The following is a 23,122-nucleotide window of genomic DNA, read 5'->3' as shown; positions in this document are numbered from 1 at the left end:
AGACACATTTAATTTGTTGAGCTGATTAAGTGTTGTGAAAATAATACTAGTTTTATTTAAGGTTCTGCAAGTCATGAGTGTTGCCATTCTGTGAATTATCAGTTTGTAATCTTAGAAATCTTACATTATTGCTTCAGTTAAAGTCTTTTTTTTTTTTTGGTTTGTCAAGGGCTTGAACTCTGCTTGGGCGCTGTCCCTGGGCTCTTCAGCTCAAGGCGCGTGCTCTACTGCTTAAGCCACAACACCACTTCCTGTTTTCTGGTGGTTAATTGGAGATAAGAGTCTCATGGAGTTTCCTGCCCCAGCTGGCTTTGAACTGTGATCCTCAGATCTCAGCCCCCTGAGTAGCTAGGATTACAGGTGTGAGCCACCAATGCCTGGCTTGGTTCAAGTCTTTATACCTAGAACAGTCTATTCACAGCAGTAAATTCCCAGGGTTTACAGCCTACTCATCTGTTCAGTCCAATACTAGATTTCTAGATCTTTTTATCGGTGTTTCTTTTTATCACTGTTTTTTTTAAAAATCATTGTATCATTGGTGTCTTTGTTTTTGACAGTTCTTTAAAATTTATGAATTTTTGTCTTCAGCCATCTGATAAAAAGGTTTAAAATTATGATTTAGAAAAGCAAATCTTGGGGGCTGGGAAGGTGTCTCAGTGGTAGAGCGCTTGCCTCACATGCATGAGGCCCTGGGTTCGATTCCTCAGCACCACATAAACAGAAAAAGCCAGAAGTGGCGCTGTGGCTCCAGTGGTAGAGCGCTAGCCTTGAGCTGAAAAGCTGAGGGACAGCGCCCAGACCCAGAGTTCAGGCCCCATGACAGGCAAAAACAAAAACAAAAACAAAAAACAATGTTCTCTTAAGGGTAAACAAAGGAGGAGGCTGCAATTCTTGGTAAGAAATGTACGCATTATCCCGCCCATGTAATTGTAACCCCTCTGTACAGTATGTTCACAAATAAAATAAAATTAAAAAAAAAGAAAAGCAAATCTTTCTCTGTTCAAAAGTATGTTTCCTTATAAAGGTAATTCTTTAAAAAACAAGCAAAAACTTTTCTTGGTTATAGACAATCCATGCTTATCTTTCTCCCTAGTTACTTATCTGGGTTCACAACTTTGGTGGTTGACACTGATTACTAAAGTGTTGCTCTTCCTTGATTATTTTGACTTCTATTTCTCATACTGCCTTTTTAGAGAGATTTAAAGTCAACAAAGAATTCTTGTGGTATTCTCCTCTGCCACTATACAGTACTTCATTTCTTTCTTCTGCTTGTTTTTTTTTTTTAATGGGTATGAAAGGCTTATTTTGGGAAAACTCTGTGTCTGTTGCCAGGTAGGGTCTCCATTCTCACAAAGCCAAATCTTTATCTATAAACAGAGATGATGGCTGCAAGTAGAATTTTGACCACTCAGTACTTCATTTCTTGATGGGAACTCTGATACTTATACCTCTCATTTGCAACTATAGAATGATTGAATGATCTCAAATAATAGAAGCAAGGAAAATTAGATTGGACTAGATACTTTTTGAGTAAGTTTAGAATTACGGGTATGGGAAAAGGTTGGTTAGGAAGTAAATTTTTATAATAACTTTTCACGTCATCAATGTGTTAACCATCTGGAGGATGGATATAGATGAAAAAGGATGCCTAGGAAGTTAGAAACCTGAGTTGTTGAACTAGATAGATCTGAATTTGATCATTTTCTAGCTTGTGATATTGAGAAATGACTTGGAACACTCTATTCATCTGATCTTCTGTTAGTTGAGAATGTTGCTATAATTTACCTGACAGTACTGCTGAGAGGATTAGAATGTAGATGCAGCAAATAGCATATAGCCTAGGTCATGTTAAATACTCTGTATATGTTAATTATTGCTAATAGAGAAAGAAAACAAGTTCCCTTGCACCAAAATAGGAATGAGATGCCAAATTGTCTTTTCATTACTTGCTTGGAATCCAGAGAAATTAAATGATTTTATTGGTGTTTCATTTTTAAATCTTCTAGCTAGTTTTTATTTTTTTTTATTACAATTTATCTCCTGAAGGTCAAGTTACCTGGTTTGGTTATGAAAGTCCTCGTAGCTTCTGGGACTATATCAGAGTGGCTTGTCGGAAAGTTTCACAAAATTGTATCTGCAGCATTGAAAATATGGAAAATGTCAGCTCCTCTAGAGCTAAGGTAAGACACTGACAATATGTACCGTGTATATTCTAATAATAAGCATTTTTTAACTAATAAGCACTTTAGGAAGGAGAAAATGTTTTCTTTCTTTACTGTTGTAGCAGAAAGGTCTGAACCTACTCAGCTAAAATGAAAATGTTTCCTATTTTAATTGCTTGATGATTTCAGGAAATAGCTGTCTAAAGAATGCCCTGAATATCTTTTCTTTAAAATTCACATTCTTTCTGCCACACACACAGTATAAAAACACTAGTTTTACCTTACAATATTCATGATGTGCAGTAAACACTAATTTTATTAGATCTCAACTTCTGCCTATGTGTATTTTTAATATTATAAGTAAAATAAAAATAAGGCCAGCCAATGCCTGTAATCTAGCATTATAGTGAGGCGGAGGCAGGAGGCGAGTTCCTAGCCTGTCAGCTAAGAAAAATGGGAAATATGCATAAAACATTTCTGTAAGAAACTGAAATATAGTTTCCCCTAAGAAAGGCATTTTTGCAGTTGTTTGAATCTTAATCTGAACTATGTATTTTTCATTTTATGCTATTTATTTATTTTTCATTTTTTGTTTTTGTTTTGGTTGGTCATGGGGCTTAAACTTGGGGTCTGGAAGCTGTCCCTGAGTTCTTTTTGCTCTAGGCTAGCGCTCTACCACTTGGAGTGCACAGCACCACTTCCAGTTTTCTTTTGGTTAATTGGAGATAAGATCTCATAGACTTTTCTACCTGGGCTAGCTTTGAGCTGCAATCTTCGGATTTCAGGCTCCTGAGTAGCTAGGATCACAGGCATGAGCCATTAGTGCCTACCTTTTAGACTGAACATTTGGCAAACATTCTTTTGAAGAAAAAGAAACTTTCTTTCTGAAGAAGGCACTTCAGGATACAGTTAACAGTATTTATTGCCAATACTAAAATTAAAGCTTTTTTTAAAAATCCCATTTTTTTAATCACTAACCTTATAATAATGTAAAATATACCTCCAATCCATTCAGTCAATGATAAAATACTTCAAAAGTAGATGACATTTAAAAATAATACATATATTTACATAATTTCATTAAAATCAATCAATAAAAAATATTTCTTGAATGTCAGCTGTGTGCTAACACTATGCTGGACCACCATAGATCTATTGATGAATGAAGCAAATAGAATTTTCTCCCTTTAAAAGCGTAACTTCAGGTGGTAGAAACAAATATGTCACTTTTAATGCTGGGAAAGAAGAGTTATGATAAAAATAAATAAACAATATATGGAAGTCCACTCTGGATCCCCAGAAATGGAACAGGAACATGGAGGGGAAGTAGTGAAAGGAGGAAGCGGATCATTCCGATACAGGAATCTATTTGGTTTTTCACACTGAAATGTGAGGTATAGCTGTCCTTCTTGATATTTGATGTAAAAGTAAAACTTTTAAGCAAAAACTAAACTTAGGAAAACTTGTTTACCACTTTAATAGTTAGTAAAAGCTTTTGTTGTGGGGGGGAGTGTGGGGAGCAGAGGCAAAATTTTTATTTAAAGTGTGAGTAAGGCATCAGGAAAACTAAGGAAAGCTTCCTAGCTCTTGGTGGCTTGGTATAAATCCCCATCCAGGACTCCAATTAAAGGCTTTTCTGGTAACAATGATGTTGATAATTAGCAAAGATCTGTTTAAGGAAATTGTTAACACTGACAGACCTGTTTTATATCTACCAATTGATCATTTCATAACATTATAAAATCATACATCAGTAAATGATGGATTATCAATGGATTTAATGTAATACTGTATTAAAAGTTTATTAGTTTTGTTATATATTCCATGATCCAAATGACATTTACTGAGTTTTAATTTATAATCAAGGGAGAACATCACAATTATCTGTAAAGCTATTAAAAGACTTTTTTTTCCAACAGTGGATTTTATACATATACATAAAATAAGATAGTAGTAGCTAAATGTAGGAGATATGTAGAACTTCTATGAATAAGACATATTATTGTAGAATTATAAAATAATTGCATTTTAGTGGAATTTGTAGCAGTTTTGCTTTCACATTTTTCTTGCGGTTTAAGGAAATAATATCTTGGTTTCTTTAGGCTATGATTAAAAGATTAGTTGTAATAAGAATGAATCAAATATTCATAGATTTTATAAGAAATAATTATAGAACATAAACTTTATTTTCTACAGTAGGCTATATAAGCCTGAGAAGCACATTGTAAATCTCTTCAATAGAATGTATTTATAAAACTAGCATATACCCAAAATACAGAAAGTAACTGAGAATTCAGCTAACATTATAATGTGGCTTTTGACCTGGGTGGACCAAAGAAATTCTAACCCTAGCTTCTCAGCTGTCTTAATCAGACTCTTGGGCCAGCATCATCAGCAAACAGGATGATACCCAGCAGGGCTAACGTTTATTCTCTAAAGAACTGGTGCTGAGTATCAAAATGCCACAGAAAAATCATGTTCCCATCATGTGTTTTTATCTTTATTTTGCTCAGTCCTTAAGCATATTCTATTTAGTAGAAGAGAGACCTAAAATTTACTTGGTTTTGGCAAGAACTAGATCTGCTTTTATTCATTGCAGGAAGAAGAGCAAAAAGTACTTAATCATACCTTCTAACTGTCAGGATCAAAGAACTGAATAAATGTATCAGTGGTTTATGGATGCTTTGAGTGGCAGTCTTGAAAAATATTCCACATTAAAGCACCAAAATTAGCTGATAAGTTATATACAACTTAGTGTACTTGTTACCAAAGCAGCATCATTTTTAATATTATATAAAGGGGCAATTTTTCTTTGAGTACACTTTTAGTCTTATACAGATAATAGTTTAAACTTTAAGCAATGGAAGACATAGATGTACAATTGGACACTGACTAATTTGATATAGCAACATTATTTGTTGTTGTTTGATCTGGGGTTTGAACTCAGGCCTTGTGCTTGCTAGGTAGTCACTCTGCTACTTAGCAACAGCCCCATCCTTCAGAATGAAGGATGCACTTTTTGCCCAGGCCAGCTGCAGACCTCAGTCTTCCTACATTTCTTACAACTCTGTAATCACTATAATCATCCTAGAAGCATTCCTTAGTATTCTCTCCCTCCCTCCCTCCTCTTTCTCTCTCTCTCTCTCTCTCTGCCCTCTCCCGCCCTCCCTCTCCCTCCCTCTCTGTCTCTGTCTCTCTCTGTGTCTGTCTGTCTGTCTGTCTGTCTGTCTCTCTCTCTCTCTCTCTGTTGCTAAAGATTGAACCCTGGGCGATGTGCATATGTGCTCTGGGCACGTGCTCCTCCACTGAATTACACCCCAACCCCCATTCTTTGGATTACGTTGAATTGGAAACTGAAGACATGGCCCAAGTGGCAGAGTACTGGCCTTTTAAAAAAGCAGAGTGAAAGCATGAAGGCACTGAGTTCAAGTCCCAGTGCCAGCCCCCAAAAGATTAAGTTCAGTTGATTGAATTTGGATTATTTGTGTCCTGATACCACTGTGCCACTTAAATTATATTTTGGAAACTTATCATCATTGGAGATCTGATACTTAGTTTCTCCAAAGGTAAAATGAATGAAATACAGACCCTTCCCTTTCTTTGCTTAGACTGTCACAAGTTGAGCCTATTTCCTAAGACCTAAACATAACCTAATGACTAAGTAGAATACTGATACAACTGTCATTCCGTATTGGTATACTTGCAATGTTTCTGTAATAGGTAAACATTTTTAGACATAAGATTTATATAAATACACTTACTTAGGTTTCAGATCATATTCTCCTTAGCAAGTCAATTTCTTTTAGTTCACTCTTTTCTAAGCTCCTGTGAATCTTCTCCATGCCCTTGCACTGATTATTAGTAAATTTGCTATATAAGTTCTAACAAAAACCACTCCTAATTGAATTGTTAGTTACTACTGTTACTGACCTTGTGTTTCTATTGGATTTCCTTAATATTTGAACTGGTTTCAAGTTTGAGAAATCCTTTTGTTTTAACTTTCTTTTTGTATTTTTTCTTGGAAAGAGTGGAGTTAGAACTCAGAGCTTCCCACTTGCTAGGTAGGAATTTTATCCTATTTTCCTGCCCTCCCTTCCCCTTCTCTTCCCTCCCCTCCCCTTCCCTTCCTCCCTCTCTCTCTTTCTCCCTCTCTTTCTTTCTCTTTCTCTTGTTCTCTCTCTTCTCTTTTTCTTTCTTTTTTCTCTCTCTCCCTCCTTTCTTTCTTTCCTCCTTCCTTTCTTTCTTTTTTCTTTCTTTCTTTCTTTTTCTCTCTCTCTCTCTTTCTTTCTTTCTTTCTTGCTTGCTTGCTTTCTTTCTTGGCTTGAACTCGGGGCCTCCACTCTATCCCTGAGCTCTTTTGCTCAAGGCTAGTGCTCTACCACTTGGAGCCCAATACCACTTACTGCTCTGGCTGTTTTTTGAGATAAAGCCATTTATTTATTTATTTAGGTTAGGGCCACCTGGACCTCATTTCTCTTCTTTAGTATTTATGCCATAGCTAAGATAATAGGTAATCTACCTATTATCTACCACCTTTTTCTGTTGAGAATGGGGCTCTTGAAGTGTTTCCCAATCTAGCCTGGAACTGTGATTCTTCCCATTTCAGCCTCGGGAGTATGGGAGTGAGCTACCACATCCAACTTTTCCTCAAGGTTTGAGCCTGTATTGTTCTTAAGTTTTCCTACCTTTGAGTTGCCAGTCAAACCACAATTTAAAAGAAAGAATTTTAAACAAGCATGGCTGAAAATATGCCTATAGTTTTCCTTTGAGGTTGTTGCTAATTCTTCATTTTTGATATTAGAGTATAAGTCCCATAAACTAAGCTGAAAGCAGTAGGTAAGAGATAAAAACAGCTGATTGAAGATGTCACAGTCTTGTTCTGGAGCGATGGAGGTGAAAGTACCAGGGCAAACAAGATGGAAAGTACTGTAAACACTCCAGGTTTCACATATAAGGTTTATAAGACATAGGCAATTCTGAAGTCCAACACCTCAAAAATATGGCCAAAAGTGATGCTCTAAATGATGATAGGTAATATTCTAGTACTCTGAATGCCTGCCAGATAAATAAATTTCTGAAAAAAGCTACAGATTTTTTTAACAATACCCATTATTCAATAAATTCAAGAATCTCAAAAAAGAAAAAAGATAAAGCCAGGTATTATAGTTCACACCTAATCCCAGCTACACTGGAGGAGGAGGAGTCAGGAGGAAAATTAGTTTATGGCCAGCCCAGGCAGCATTTAATAAGACATGTAACTCAGAAACAAAATCAAAAGGGCTGAAGCTATGGCTTAAATGGGAAAATGCCTACCTATTGTGCACAAATACCTGGCTTAATCCTCAATATCACAAAAAAAAAAAAAGAGCAGGGCCATGTCTATAATCCTACATACCCAAGAGGATGAGATCTGAGGATCTCAGTTCAAAAATACCGAAGGAAAGTTCTGAGGTCTCTTATCTCCAATAAACCATGAGAAAAGTGGAAATGGAGGTCTGACTCAAGTGGTAGAATGCTCACCTTGGGGAAAAAAGCTGAGGAACAGTGCCCAGGACTGAATCATAAAGAAAAAAAGGAAAAGGAAGGAAAGGAAGAAAGGGAAGAAAGAAAGAAAGAAAGAAGGAAAGAAGGAAAGGGAGGAGAGAAGAGGAGGGGTAGGGAGGAGGAGAGGGAAAAAGAAAGAAAGGAAAGGAAAAGAAAGCAAGCTCAAGTTATATATTTGTTAATTGAATATATATAGTGAATATATATAAGTAAATATATATATATATATATATATATACATCTATATAGGTTTCTTGAACCTACAGAGTACTATTTTCTGAGACATTATTTGTCTCAATTTCAGAGGGTTGGAATCATATAAAGTAGGTTCTCTAACCACAGTTAACACAATAAATACATAATGCTTTTATCAGTGAAACTGGGAAGAGCCAGGCATAGTGGTATTTCCTGTGAACCCAGCACTTGGGAGGCAGAATCAAAGTAATTATGAGTTCCTCTAGTAAAGTAGGTATTGTACTAGTACTCCAAATGCCTGCCAGATAAATAAATCTCTGAAAAAAGCTACAGATTTTTTAACAATACCCATTATTCAATAAATTCAAGAATCTCAAAAAAGAAAAAAGATAAAGCCAGGTATGATAGTTCACACCTAATCCCAGCTACTCTGGAGGAGGAGGAGTCAGGAGGAAAGTTAGTTTATGGCCAGCCCAGGCAGCATTTAATAAGACATGTAACTCAGAAACAAATTGTACTATTTTAGGATACTGGAGCATACATAGTGTTCATACAATTTTTAGGAGTATTAACTGCTGTATGAAAAAATTCTAAAAATAAGGCCCAGTATTCATTGGTCATATTCTAAAGGAGTATTGACTATTTTTGCTATTTTTAAAACTATCATTAACTATTAAAGTCAAATTTTCTTACAAATTTTCTTAGCCTCCAAACCTTGATAATTCTGTTTATCTCCTTTATCTGAAGGAAAAGAAACCATTAAAATTTAGTACAATCTATTTTCACTATATAAAATGTCTCACACAAAGACAGGAAATTATTGCAGCCAGTTTTGTAGGGATTGAAATTAATAAATAAGGAAGTAGTATTTTTCCCACTTTGCTTATCTAGAAACTGCATGGTGTCTATGCCTGATTTTTCTCTAGATAGAATCTTGTGTGTGCATTGGTGACCTTGTGGCTTCCCTCCCCCCCCTTTTTTTTTGAAAACTACTGCCATTAGATTCTATATCTTTAGAGAAATTTCAAGGAAGATCCTATGAGGAGGCTTGGCCAGCTAGTGACTTGCATCTTCCATCCTCTGTTCTGATCAACTGCAGCTTACTGTAGGTGCCTATAGACTTACTCTGAAGGAACTATGGGCTGAGCATAGGGCAAACTAAAAGAGGGTGGTAAGGTTGGTAGGCAAAATGCATGCTAACAACCCCTACTTCATGATCTTCCCAGTAGAACTCCTGCTTTTACTCCTTTTTATCACCACCTACACTACCTCCTTTTTGACTATTGTTTCCCAAGTGTTTGGTGTATTGACTATATGTACATACACAGTCACACCTTCCTCCCCTTACCTATGTTAGCTGAACATCATTCTCACTAATATCATCTTTATTTTTCATTGTAATTGCAGTATTTTGGATTTTTTTTGATGGTTGTGGGGTCTGAACTCGGAGACTGGGCACTATCCCTCAGCTCTTCAGTTCAAGGCTAGTGCCCTACCACTTGAGCAACAGCACTACTTCTGGCTTTTTCTGCTTATGTGGTGCTGAGGAATTGAATCCAAGGCCTCATGCATGCAAGGCAAGCACTCTACCACTGAGCCAACTTCCCAGTCCCTATTTTGGATTTCTGTATATTCGGTCTTCATGAATTTTTCTGAATATTTGATAAGGGGTCAAGTTAAAATGAAAGTAAAATTTAAAATTCTTTCTACTGATGTGATCTCTTACATTGTTTCATAGAAATTCTTTGGATATTATAAAAAGATTGGCTAACCTCAGTTATCAAAAAAGTATTAGCACTCTCTGTGATTCTGTGCCAGAATATGCTGACTTCTGAGCATACTAGACAAGTACTCTAATCACTGAGCTATACTCCAACCCTTTGTTCTTTTTTATAGTTTCAATACTTGTTAATAGATTGGAATTTGGGTATCCAAAGTAAAAAAGTCATGATTTGGCCACACAAACATGCAATTTTATACAGTTCATAATGAACTGTATAAAACCTTCCTCTGGAAAAATAGCAGGGGAAATTCTCTTAAATTAATGGTGGTAGAATGTTTGTAACTGATAGCATGTTAGCTTAGAGTATAGAAGTAGAGTTTTATCTCATTATTATATTATATGATTTAAAGTAAGTCTTTAACATAAGTAACTCAATATTACTATATTGTGCCCTGAACTTCTGAGAACAAGATACATACTTTATATAATCAAATTTATTTTTGTCTGTCTGGATATTTTTGTTAGTCTTTAATAAATGTGTGTTTTGAGTGCTTGTTCTTCATTTGTTAAGATGCTTATGTTTTTGGTGGCATATATATTTTAATTGCTTTCCTATTTGATTGTTTCTTCTTTCTTTTAGGGTAGAGCCTGGATTAGAGTAGCACTTATGGAAAAGCATTTATCTGAATACATCTCTACGGCTCTGAGAGACTTCAAAACAACCAGGTTTTTAATCTTCTTAGTATTTTTCTAATTCTAATTCTAATCGTTCTAATTTTCTTAGTATTTATTTAAAATAATCATATACAGACATAGAATGAAGAGTTAGTTTCTGAAGTCTCAACTTTTTTTCCATTTCTTTTTAAAAATTTTTTTCTTTTTTTGTCAAAGTGATGTACAGAGCAGTTATAGTTACATAAGTCAGGGAGAGAGTATATTTCTTGTCAAACTTGTTATGATGCAGCTAATTCCACTAACTTCTTAGTAAAGTGTAATCTGTGTTGATTTATGTAAGAGATGTGTATCTTACCTAGAACTCTTGATTTAAAAAAAATAATTCCTGATTCTCACTCTTTGAACACTTGAAGCTTCATTTCCCAGTAGAATTTTTTATTTGCTTGTAAAGAACTTAAGTGAATCATTTACTTTTTCAGTCCTTGTATATAATTGATGATGGCTTGTCTTTTTAGGTTAGTTTATAGCAACACTTCTTCTTTCATTATACAGACTTAAGAGATGGCATATTTTGCCATGTGAAAAACAGAACCTTTTAAATTTTTTATGATGGTAGCAAAGTTAATATTAGGAAAAAGAAGTAATATATATTTAGCTCTGGTCTACTGATCTATATTTGTTGCTATTGAGGACATCACTGAAGACATTGCTTTCCCCATATCAAAAGTGTTTGCTAATGTCATTATCTTAGTCACATACTGCCACTGTTTTGTGCCACCAGCCACTATATTACATAAAGTTCCAAACTTAGTTCTTTAATTGCGATATCACACTTCAGGTTCTCAATAACCACATGTGGCTAATGGATAACACAGACAAAGAACATTTTCTTCCTCACTGAAAGTTCTATTAGACAGGAAGTTACTTCTAAAATATTATTTTATTTTACCTTGACAATATTGATGACTAGCAGTCAGATTTGATAGAGAAAATTAGGCCTAAAGAACATTCATATCTGGAACGCTGTCTTTCAAGTCCTGACATTGTGGATTTTGAGATGATCTGGGAATTTTTTAGCTTACTTTTAGTACAGACTGTAGTATCTTTAGTTATATTCCTATATCTTTACAGATAAAAAGAAGTGAACTTTCACTTTGAGAGATACAAAAATAAAGTTGTTTCAGTAATTAATTTGACCAGAATAGTAACATGTTTAGCTCTTAAAAGTATTTGTGTAAAGTATACCTACTTTGTTGAGTTCTTTTTAGCAACATGTACTCTTGTAATGTTTCTAAAGGTAGAACTCTTAAATGTATGAAATTAACTTGATAAAATGAAATATTTATTCTCACTAGTCAACAAGTTTGACTAGTTGGAAGTACTAGCATTTTGGAAATAAAAGAAGAACACAGTATCAGAAATGGAGAGATGAAGCATACAAATTCTAAGTTAATGAAATTAAGTCAGTTTCACACAATGATCATCTCTTTTGCACTTATAATATTGCATTTTTCTAAACAGAAATTAAAACATTAATATTCTTAACTTGTTAGTCTGTTCTTAGTTTAAATGATTGGGTGGAGTAGAAATAATTCTTGAATAGATTATTTTTAGAACAAGTTTACATATTTAATGGGAAGTGTTTTTTTCCTTGTTCTTAAGTGTTAGCTGTGTTTTTTGACAAAAAAGGAAATGAGTCAGCTCCTTAAAAAGTCTATGAAGTAAAAAAAAATTCTTGTTATAATATATAAGATTCTCTGTTCAAATACAAATGTAGCTTAGTGCACATATATGTATATACACACATTATACACATACACATTATATTGACAACAGCAATAAGATACAAATATAATGGCTTTGTAATTCCCATGAAATGAAGTTAAGTAGGGAGTTGTCTCAGAATTTCCATTTTAGATGGTGACTAAAAATGTGAAAAAACAAAATTTTTCTTTTTACTACTAATACTATAATTTTTACTCAAAAGAAGACAAACTTTAAATTATACATAATTTGTATACAAAGCTCTAGTCAAAGAAAAACATTTGGAAGATTAGATTTGTAAAATATAAAACAAAATATTGGAGAAAGTACTTGTACTTTACCTTTTATCTGGATGGTTGTGGAGGTAGGTGCTTAGAGAGAAAAATGATCTCCAATCCTGTAGGTACTTTGAGAGTCTGAACACAAGTGTGCGGCTTATTCTGTCTGACTTCACAGACAAATGGCACTGATACTATCCAAAATAGTGGAAGAAATGTTTGCTCCAGTGCAGGAGGAGGAGCTTCATGATCTAAGGCAGGCAACTTGTGAGCCACTGATCTGTGAAAATCCAAGGATCTGTATGAGTGGAAGAGGGTAGAGAGCAAAAATACAGTAAGCTTTCTTATAATAAGCTTTTATCTGACTGTAGCTCAAGAACATCAAAGACATTTATGTGATCTTTTTGCTGACATGGAAGATATCTCGGAGAACTACTAAAAAAGAAAACACCATCTAGAAGAGTTTATGGCTTAGGGATTTGAATATTACTAGGAGAGAGGCACAGTTGGGAAGTCGGAAGAGTGAAGATTACAAACTAAACTTATGTGATTTTTTTTGTTTCCTTTGAGGGTTTTTCCCTCTATGGTATATCCCCTGTTATCACTGTACTTGATTTTGGTACCGTGCATCTTGTATATACATTTGTCTAATTTGGAGAGGGGAAGGAGAATGCTGAACAAGGACACAGGAATACTCATTGCAACAATGATACCCACAAAACAGTATATTGGAAATGAACTTTACAACTTGTGGAGGAGGGAGGTTGGAAGGAGTGAGGGAAGTGGGGGAGGGAGGGGATAGCGGGAGAACAAGGAAAGGGGAAACAATGCTAGATAAGAAATGCACTCAGTGCCTCACTCATGTAATGCAGCCCCTCTGCACATCATCTTTACAATAAAATAAAATTTTTAAAAAAGAAAAATTCACCAATCAAAAACTTATGTTAAATTAAATTTTAAAAACACCTCATAGGGAACTTCATTGGTAGTTTCCTAGGAAGAACTACAAATGAGAAGGAAAATAAACTCTGAATTTGTTCAAAGTTTTAATTTCTCTTCACCAATCCCCTGAAAAATAATCAGATATTTTAAATTAAAAATTGAAAGTGTGCTTGTGTTTTGAAGAATGTGGTAAATATTCAAAGTAATAAATATGGCCAAATGTGATGTAACAGATGTGGAAATCTAAAGATAAAATTAATTTTATGGAAACATGTAACTGTAATTATACAACAGGATTTATTTTTAATGTAAAAGTTGCATTCCAGTGAAGTGTTCATTTTTCACAATATTTTTTCCTATAATTCTTTTTTTATTGTGAAAATACCGTACAGAGGGGTTACAATTACATGAGTAAGGTAATGAGTACATTTCTTATCAAGCATTGCTGCCTCCACCTTTGTTTCCCCTTGGAGGATTATAACTTTGTAAATTACTGAACTGTCATAGAGCCTACTGTAAGTTGATAAATACTTCTCAGTTCTAAAGTAGATGGATAATAATGTTACCAAATGTTTTTAGGAGCCAAGGAATCTGAATATGCTCCAAGTTTATATTTAGTTAATTCTGTAATGTACATGGATTTACTTTCCACAGTTTCAGTTACTTTTCACCTGAAAATATTGAGTGGAAAGTTCCAGAATTAAACTGTTTATATGCTTTAAGTAATTTTTTACATTTTGTTGCTTATAACTTCTATTTTTACCATTGTCCTTTTTTATTTTTAATAAGTTTTTATTGTGAAAATACTGTACAGAGGGGTTACAGTTACATGAGCAAGGTAATGAGTACATTTCTTATCAAGCATTGTTGCCTCCTCCTTTTTTCCCCCCTTTACCATTGTTTTTAATTTTTTTTGGTGGCCAGTTTTTTTTTAATTTAATTTAATTTTATTTGTGAACATACTGTACAGAGGGGTTACAATTACATGGGCAGGATAATGTGTACATTTCTTAGGAAGCATTGCAGCCTCCTCCTTTGGTTTACCCTTCACATCCCTTCCCAGCCTCCCCCCTCCCCCAATCCCAATCCTTCTCCTTCCCCCCCTTCCCCCCCACCCCGCCCGACGTTGTAAAGCTCATTTTGGACATGACAACTTGTACTTCTCATTGTTGCAACAGGTCCACCTGTATCCTTAAACGACTTGTTTTTCCCCATCTCCTCCACAAGTTATACTGACATCAAATATAGGGAAAGCAGGGGTTATACTGTGGGGGAGGGACATACAAAGCAACAAAGAGATAATCTTATAAATGCGTTAGAAACACATGCATGAGAGAAAAAAACATTAAAATACATATCTAAGGGTTCATGTTCCTGACATCATATTATCTGACCTTTAGGATGGCCAGTTTTTAAATTCAACTTTATCATAAGCCTATCACATAGGTAGCAACATAACATGTACAGTTGCTCTTATATGTAGTATGAGGGGACTATATCTCAATAATCCCTTAGTAAATTGAAAATAGTGTAAGTTGAAAATACATCTGATATACCCAGCATACCAATATTTATACTCTAGCTTTGCCTACCTTAACCTTCTCAGAGCACATGAATGTACAGTTGGGCCAAGTATACTATGTAACTATGTGATTTTATTGCTCACTAGGAACTGCAGCGGGTCCCTGGTACCTATCATACTGTCTGTTCCTAAAAGTTCAATATTTGTAGCTTACACATGTAAAAGCTTAGCATTATTTTTAAAATCAGGATATGTAATGCCTTAGTTATATTTGGCAGGATGTGAAAAAACCTAGAAGCTGGAGTTTTGAGCACTATATTTTGTCATTGTTGCTTTGGGGGAGAGCATAGTCACACTGATAGACAAACAACAGAAATAATGGAAAGTGACAGGAATTGCCACTCATTTTGCAACAAGAGATAGTGCAAGAAAAGTAAGAAATTTCCATATAACCTCTATTCTTATGTATGCTAGTCTGTATGGAGATTTCTCTACTTATGTTGGATTTTATTTCATATAAAATGTTATTTACTATTTTCTTCCATATATAGAAAATTCAAGGACTTCCAAAGATCAAATTAAGGTAGAAAATGGTCCTCCTTAACCTTTCACCTAAATATAGCCATTGTTAAATCTGACATATTACCTTTTAGTCTTCTTTTCTGAACACATTCTTAAAATGATGATTGTATTGTGCTCTTTCTTTTATTATACATCCTACTTTAAAAAATCTTTATTACACAGAATGTTGCAGTTACATAAGTCAAGCAAAGAGTACATTTCCTTTTGGACAATGTCACCCTCACATACTACTTTTAATTCAGTTTCTCATTATAATATTAAGCATTTTACATTATTACTACACTCTCATAAATACTTTTTTGGCTTACAATATTCTAATTTTATATTGTAATAAAGAATCTATTTAGATTAATTATTTGATTAGATGAATAAGATTGTGCTCCAGTGTCTCACATCTATTATTCTAGCTCCTTTGGTGACTGAAATGAGAGGAAAATGGTTAAAGGTAAATTTGGGCAAAATGTTCACAAGACCCCATCTCAACTGCTAGGTGGGCATGGTGATACTCATCTATCATCTCAGTTGTGTAATTATCCCAGTTATATGAGAGGCTGATATTGGGAAGATTGTGATTCTAAGCCAGGAAATACAAAACCAAAAAACAAGAGAGCCTATCTTTTCAGAATAATCTGGATATGCTGCTTTATACCTGTTAGAATTATAAATAGAAGATCACAGTCCAAGCTGGTCTGAACAAAAGAGTAAAACTCATCTCAAAATTAAGCAGAACAAAAAGGTCTGAAGATGTTGTTCAAGGAGCAGAGTGCTTGACAAGCAAGTTCAAAGCCCAGTAACACACACACACACACACACACACACACGTGTGAAATAATGTACACAATTTGTTTCTTACTGTATAAAATCATGGACTTGGCACACATCTCAGGAATATAATGTTTTATTTCATATACCAAATACCAAATTTCATATTTCAAATACCAAAATGATCATATTTTTTTACTTCTACCAAAAATTAAAAAATACCCATTTTATTACTCCCAAACTTAGGTATTTTCATGGTCCCATGTATTTTGCCTTTTTTTTTTTTTTTTGTCTGTGGAGCTTGAACTCTGGGCCTGGGCACTGTCTCTGTGCTCTTCAGCTCAAGGCAAGCACTCTACAGCTTGAGCCACAGTGCCACTTCTGGTTTTCGAATAGTTTATTGGAGATAAGAGTCTCACGGACTTTTCTGCCTGGGCTGTCTTTGAACTGTGATCCTCAGATCTCAACCTCCTGAGTAACTAGGAGTGTGAGCCACCAGCACCTGGCCTATTGCCAAATTATTTTTAAAATAAGTTTAAGAAATATTTTGACGCACTTATCATTCAACAAGGCCTAATTTATAGCTGTTTTCTTGGATTCATGTTCTTCAAGCATTTATAAGTTATTGGTTACATCAGTTATAAATGTTTCTTGAGAAATTTATTGTCATTTGTATAGGACCAAACCAGGCTGTATACAGACCATTTGATTCTAGATTGGACTGATATAGGTTTGAATTCCAGCTCAGTTTTCTATCATTGCACAAATAAACTAGCAAATTATCTTCTCTAGGCATGAGATATTTTTTTCTTATATAAAATTACAATAATTACTAAACTCATCTCATGGGGTTCTGAGGTTTAAATTTGATAGCTAATTAAGTTAGATAAAGTATTTAAACAGTACTTTATGCAAAATAGGTACCCAATAGATGAGCATACTTTTGTATTAAGAAGTTTATTGTAGAACATAAAAATCAAAGAACATGGTAGAGTGAAGAGTTTGTGATGTGCATCTTTAAGTTAGAATTTGGATTATATAGTGTCACATGAGATAAATGTCTGGAACAGTTTTCAGACTCAAAATTATAAACAGCAGTTAGCATTAAGCAGTTCCCACATATCCTATTTAGTTCCTGTAGAATGCTGCTTTCCATTGCTCTGTAATGGGTGTATTATGTTCTTCCTCAGCAAGCCTCTCTAGTAGCCTGCTTTCTTCTCCTCATTCTTCACCAATTTACTGGCTTTTTATTTCCCCTAGAATATTGAACATAAATAACATAAATATATGCATTGATTATGTCCTCCCAAACATCTTAACCATATTCTCTTGGTTTCTTTTAGTTGTTGTAGAATGTTTTCTTATATTAAGACACCATTTTCTCTTACTTATCCCTGTTGATCTCTTTCCTTAGTTTACATATTTCTGTTTGTCTCATCAACATCTTTCTTACTATAGGACCACTCCTTGCCAATGTGGAATGTACGTTGGTATCTTCTGCCTCAAAAATTAATCTGTTCCATTGACTCCATGTCCTCCAGACTACTACTCATTTTCCTGTTCTGCTTTGTTACTAAACTCTCTAACTTGCTTGTATTCAATCTTCTGTTCCTTACTACTGGGCCAAGAATAATATTTAAAAGAATATCAGTAATCTGCAAGCTGTCAAAGTAAATATTGCAGTTCATCTTTAAGCGACTCCTAGCATCTCCCCGTATCAGTTGACCATTTCCTTTATTGTCAAATCTTTTGCCTTTAATTTATATAACATCCATTAGTGTTCCATTCTGCCTCTGCAGTTACTCTTTCACATTCTTTCTATGTTATTTTCTTCTCTGCCATTTTCTTTACAATATTCTCTGTCCTCTGTCTTGCATTTTCTGTTCTTCTTACTGTATTTTTTAAAATCATCTTCTCCTTCTTAAATTTCATCCCTTTGTATGAGTTTAAATATCACCCATAGCATATGATACCACATTTAAATAACTAGATATTATAACACTGCTCACCGCTTATAAGCAAAATTTCACCACCTACACAAGCCAAAGTGAACAATTCATATGAGACTTTTCTTTTTCCCTCATCCCCTATCATCATCAATCATTAGCAAATCTCGTTGATCCTAATTCCAAAATGCATTTGAATGTCTTCTATTAAATTATATAAATACTATCTTTTGAGATTACTTTAATTAGTTCAACTCTACTTATTGTAAGTTCTGAATTATTTTTAAATGTATTGTAGTTTATTTTCTGAAAAAAGGCTTTTTTCTATGTGCATGCCAGTAATGGGGCTTGAACTCTGGGTCTAAATGTCTCATGGGGCTTTTTCTGCTCACATGCATGCCTTGCTCTGCTTGTGCTCACATTTTGCTCGTTAATTTGAGCTACAGTCTTTCTAGGAGTACTAAAATAACCTAGACTTCTTTTATTTCTTGCATTCCCTCACCTGTTAGCTTTTCTTTAGCTACACAGCTTCCTTCCAATCTTAAGTGTAAAATTGGACTGGGCATAAAAAGAAAATTGGAAGCATGATATTGTATAGTACCAATACAACCCATCTGAATTGTTCATCCTTGATCACATCCAAAGGATATTTGTTATTCAACTATCTAAATACCCTAAAATAGTATTATAGAATGAACACTAAACAATACAAGACATATTTCAATTACAATTAATTTATGTGATTAAAAATTATAAGAAGGATATTTATGTACATTTTAGCCAGTAATATTGAAATGCCCACTCCTCAAAGACCACCGGAGACCACCAGAGACTCACACTCGAACTGCAAAACGCAAGGTTTATTCAGAACAAGCCTAGGCTGGTGCCTCGTCCCACACACTCTGACACAGCAGAGGGAGCGAGGAGAACCTGAGCGACATTCCAGCAGGGCAGCAGGGTTTATAAAGGCAAAAACCACAAGGTGACAAAAAGATACATTATCCAGGTGTTCAAACAGAATTACATGTGAATAGAAATCTGATTGGCTCGGGGCTAGGGATAACATTCCAGGGTGGTTAGGTCCAAAGGGGGGTTACAGAACCAGATGGGTCATTTGAGTGGGGAGGTAGTTAGGGCCTGATGGTTTCAGTATAATCAACCTCTTTCTGCGCAGCTTCTGGTCAATTTCAACATAATAATACCTCTCAATACAATTACAGTTTTCAGAACCATCTTGGGCAGCAGGGCTTAGAACAAAGGCATAAAGTTAATCGTGAAATGTCGCCTGAGCAAGATAGAGTTACTCTTGTTCTCTCAGTGTGTGTGTGTGTGTGTGTGTGTGTATGTGTGTGTGTATATATATATATATATATATATACATATATATATATATATACACGTATATACATATAAACATAAATGTTATTGTTGTTGTTAGTTGAAGGGCTTGAATTCAGGGCCTGGGTGCTGTTTCTGAGCTCTTTTGTTCAAGGCTAGTGCTCTACCACATTTATCCACATACAACAACACTACTGGTTTTTGAGTAGTTAATCGGAGGTAAGAGTCTCACTGGGACTTTTCTACCCTGGCTGGCTTCAAACCCTGATCCTCAGATCTCAGGCTCCTGAGTAGCTAGGATTACAGATGTGAGCCACCAGTACCTGGCTAGTAATAATTTTTATTCAATATATAAATACTTGGAAAGAGTATTTCTAATAAAGTCTTCTCAATCACGGTATATCAAGTAGTTGTTTATGAACTTTTATTGTTTTTATAATACAAAACTACATTAAATGATAAAATCTAATATTTATTTGGAAGTTTTATTTATTTATCTTGATAATTTCTGTATTTATAATACTTTGTTGGAATTTGCTGTGCTTTTCAGTCAAGTCTTCCCATTACAATATTTTCTTTAGAACAAAAAATATTTTAATAGATTTTTTTAGTGTATGTATTACAGTAATGTTTTTGGATTAGTCATATTAGGCTTTATTTGCTTGTTTCTTGTCTTTGCTGTATAAGCAAACAGCATTGCTATTTTTCTTTTTTTTTGTTTCTTTCCAACAACAGTTTTGTTTTTTATTGTGAAAATACTGTACAAAGGGGGTACAATTACATGGGCAAGATAATGAGTACATTTCTTATCAAGCATTGTAGCCTCCTCCTTTGTTTCCCCTTCCCATCCTCCCCCCCATTCATCCCCTCCCTCCCCCCTCCCGCCCCCCACCAAAGTTGTAAAGTTCGTTTTTCGACATGATGACTTGTACATATCAGTGTTGCAATGGGTCCACCCGTATCCCTATTTAAACGATTTGTTTTTCCCCTTCCTCTCCACAAATTATACCGACACCAAATACAGTGAAAGCAGGGGTTATACTGTGGGGGAGGGACATACAAAGCAACAAAGAATTAATCTTATAAATGCGCTAGAAACAATTGCATGAAAGAAAAAAAACATTTGAATATATATCTTAGGGTTCATTTCCCTAACATCACCTTACCTGACCTTTTCTGCTTGACTCAGACATATACTAGATATTACTATTTTTCTATGCAATAAAAAGAGATTGAAAGTTTATAATCATTTGAAGTCTTTGAAAGTTGGTAATGGGATCAGTTTCCTGTAAAAATTGGTATGTTAGTTTTATATAGAAAAAACCTGATTTTTCCAAATAACATCTTGCTTTTTATATGCATGATTTGTCTTCAATTAAATTATATGTTATCTCCTGAGATTAGTTTAATTAGTTCAACTCTACTTATTTTAGGCTCTAAATTATTTTTTCTTTTTTGTTGTGGTGCTTGAAGTCTGGGCTTGGGCGCTGTCCCTCAGCAATTCAACTCAAGGAGACCACTCTACCGCTTGAGCCACAGCACCACTTCCGGTTTTCTAGTGGTTTTCCTGCTCAGGCTGGTTTTGAACCGTGATCCTCAGATCTCAGCCTCCTGAGTAGCTAGGATTACAGGCATGAGCCACCTGCACCCGGCTCTGAATTATTTTTAAATGTATTGAAACTATTTTCTGAAAAAGGCCTTTGTGTGTTTGTGTGTGTGTGTGTGTGTGTGTGTGTGTGTGTGTGTGTGTGTGCGTGCCAGTGGTGGGGCTTGAACTCTGGTCTAAATGTCTCATGGGGCTTTTTCTGTTCACACCTCTAGTCTCACATTTTGCTGGTTAATTTGAGCTACAGTCTCAGATTTTTCTATCCAGGCTGGTTTTCAACCTTCATCTTCAAATCTCAACCTTCTGAATCACTCATATTATAAGCATGAGCCACAGTACCTCAAAGTGCTATGTTTTCAAGGAAGAAAATTCACTGGTGGTATGTGCATATAATCACAGCAATGCAGGGTCATGTGTTCAAGGCCAGTCTGGACAACATGGTAAGATGCACATAAAAAGTTAACGAAAATAAGACAATTCAGTGACTTTCCATTCTTCCTTGGAAAAATATCTTAGTTTTTATTATGATACCTCCAGAAATATTAAAACAAATGTTGGTGTAAAGAAAATGATTGCAGGAATTAGTAAAGACAAAACTCAGATTCATATTTTGTCAAAGAGATAACAAGTAGATTTTTTTTAAATAGCCAGCCATCATGGTAGGTTGGTAGCTCACCCCTTCTTAGTATTGCATTATGAAGGTTAGCATGAATACTAATGAATATGTTCTGAGTCTTTAATTTAGGTAATAATTTTGGAATCACACACAAAGAAAAACAGGAGTTATTTTTAAGTAGAGAGACTGCACAGTTTTGGAAACAGATCAATAAAATTGACCCTGAATTTTTTCATTTACATTGTTTCATTAGGGACAATTTCTGGACAGTCAAGATCTGTTGTAGTAGCCACTTTTGAAATTATTTTTAAGAGAGATGAAAAAATGCAGGAAGACTGCTTTTTGTTAGAGTTTTAGGCTTGAATTCTTTTTTTGAGTTTTTGTTTCATGTATTCATTTTTTTGTCTATCTTCAATACTTCAATGATAAACATTTTTTAAATAATTTATTTCTCTGTTATTTTGAACTATGAGTTTCCAGAGGAAACTTGAGTCTTTTTTTTAACAGTTGTACATTCCCTTATTTTTAGGAGGTTTTATGAAGATGGAGCAATTGTGCTAGGTGAAGAAGCTAATATGCTTGCTGGCATGCTGCTGGGACTTAATGCCATTGATTTCAGGTACCTATATCTAGCCAAATAAATTCAAATGTTCAATTACTGTGTTTCATAATAGTTTCTACTTATGATCTTATTGTTTTCTAAATAAAGTATACAATGGATATTAATGTGTGGTTTAGATTGTTCACTTTCAAATTAATTGAGTTTAATGAATTTGAACATTACTTTAATTAACTGAGAGTAAACGAATTTGATCTCAGAAAAGAGATTGTCTCAGACTTAAAGAACTGACAAGCTTGCTGTGTAACTTAAGTCAAAGGATAAATTAAACTACCTTCCCCTAAGCAATACCCTGCTGGCCTGAAAGAAAATTTTGATATTATCTTTAAGCATTTTTAGCTTCTTCTTTAAAATGAAAATTCTAAAGAAGAAAAGCTTATCTTCTTATGTGCTGAGATAAAGAAGAGTCTAGTACCATATATTGGTGCTTTTATTTTTGTGTCATCTACATTTATTATGAACAAAACAAATTTTTTCCAGTCTAAGGTAACAAGAGCCAAGAATGATTATGAGCTCTTTTTAGATTTATAAAAGCATCATTTCTCATTTCTCAGATTGTATATTAAATGTAAATAGTTTCCTTATAAGAAAACTCACTCAGATTGAAGGAAGAATATTTTTATTTGAAATTCAAGAATATTAATAAATTAAACTTAAATAACTTCTCACTTAAGGTACCTTCTACTATACCACTACTTTTTTTTGGGGGGGGGGTCTGGTCATGGGGCCTGAACTCTAGGCCTGGGCGCTGTCCCTCAGCTCTTCAGCTTAAGGCTAGCCCTCTACCACTTGAGCCACAGCGCCACTTCCGGCTTTTTTCTTTTTTGCTTATGTGGTGCTGAGGAATC

At 34.6% G+C, this 23,122-nt stretch overlaps 1 protein-coding gene across 2 annotated transcripts in view; it reads left to right on the top strand.

Moving 5' to 3' along the window:
• Nucleotides 1-23,122, top strand: part of Rundc3b (RUN domain containing 3B) — a 93,314-nt gene that overhangs the window by 33,907 nt on the left and 36,285 nt on the right. For both annotated transcript variants that reach the window (XM_013026047.1, XM_013026048.1), the window contains exons 3-5: nt 2,047-2,180; nt 10,265-10,350; nt 22,185-22,274. In XM_013026047.1, the coding sequence (XP_012881501.1) occupies nt 2,047-2,180; nt 10,265-10,350; nt 22,185-22,274 (310 nt within the window). The remainder of the gene's footprint in view (nt 1-2,046; nt 2,181-10,264; nt 10,351-22,184; nt 22,275-23,122) is intronic.

Source organism: Dipodomys ordii, unplaced genomic scaffold (assembly GCF_000151885.1).
Source record: "Dipodomys ordii isolate 6190 unplaced genomic scaffold, Dord_2.0 Scaffold90, whole genome shotgun sequence".
Lineage (NCBI taxonomy): Eukaryota > Metazoa > Chordata > Mammalia > Rodentia > Heteromyidae > Dipodomys > Dipodomys ordii.
This window is presented reverse-complemented; position numbering and strand designations above follow the sequence as displayed.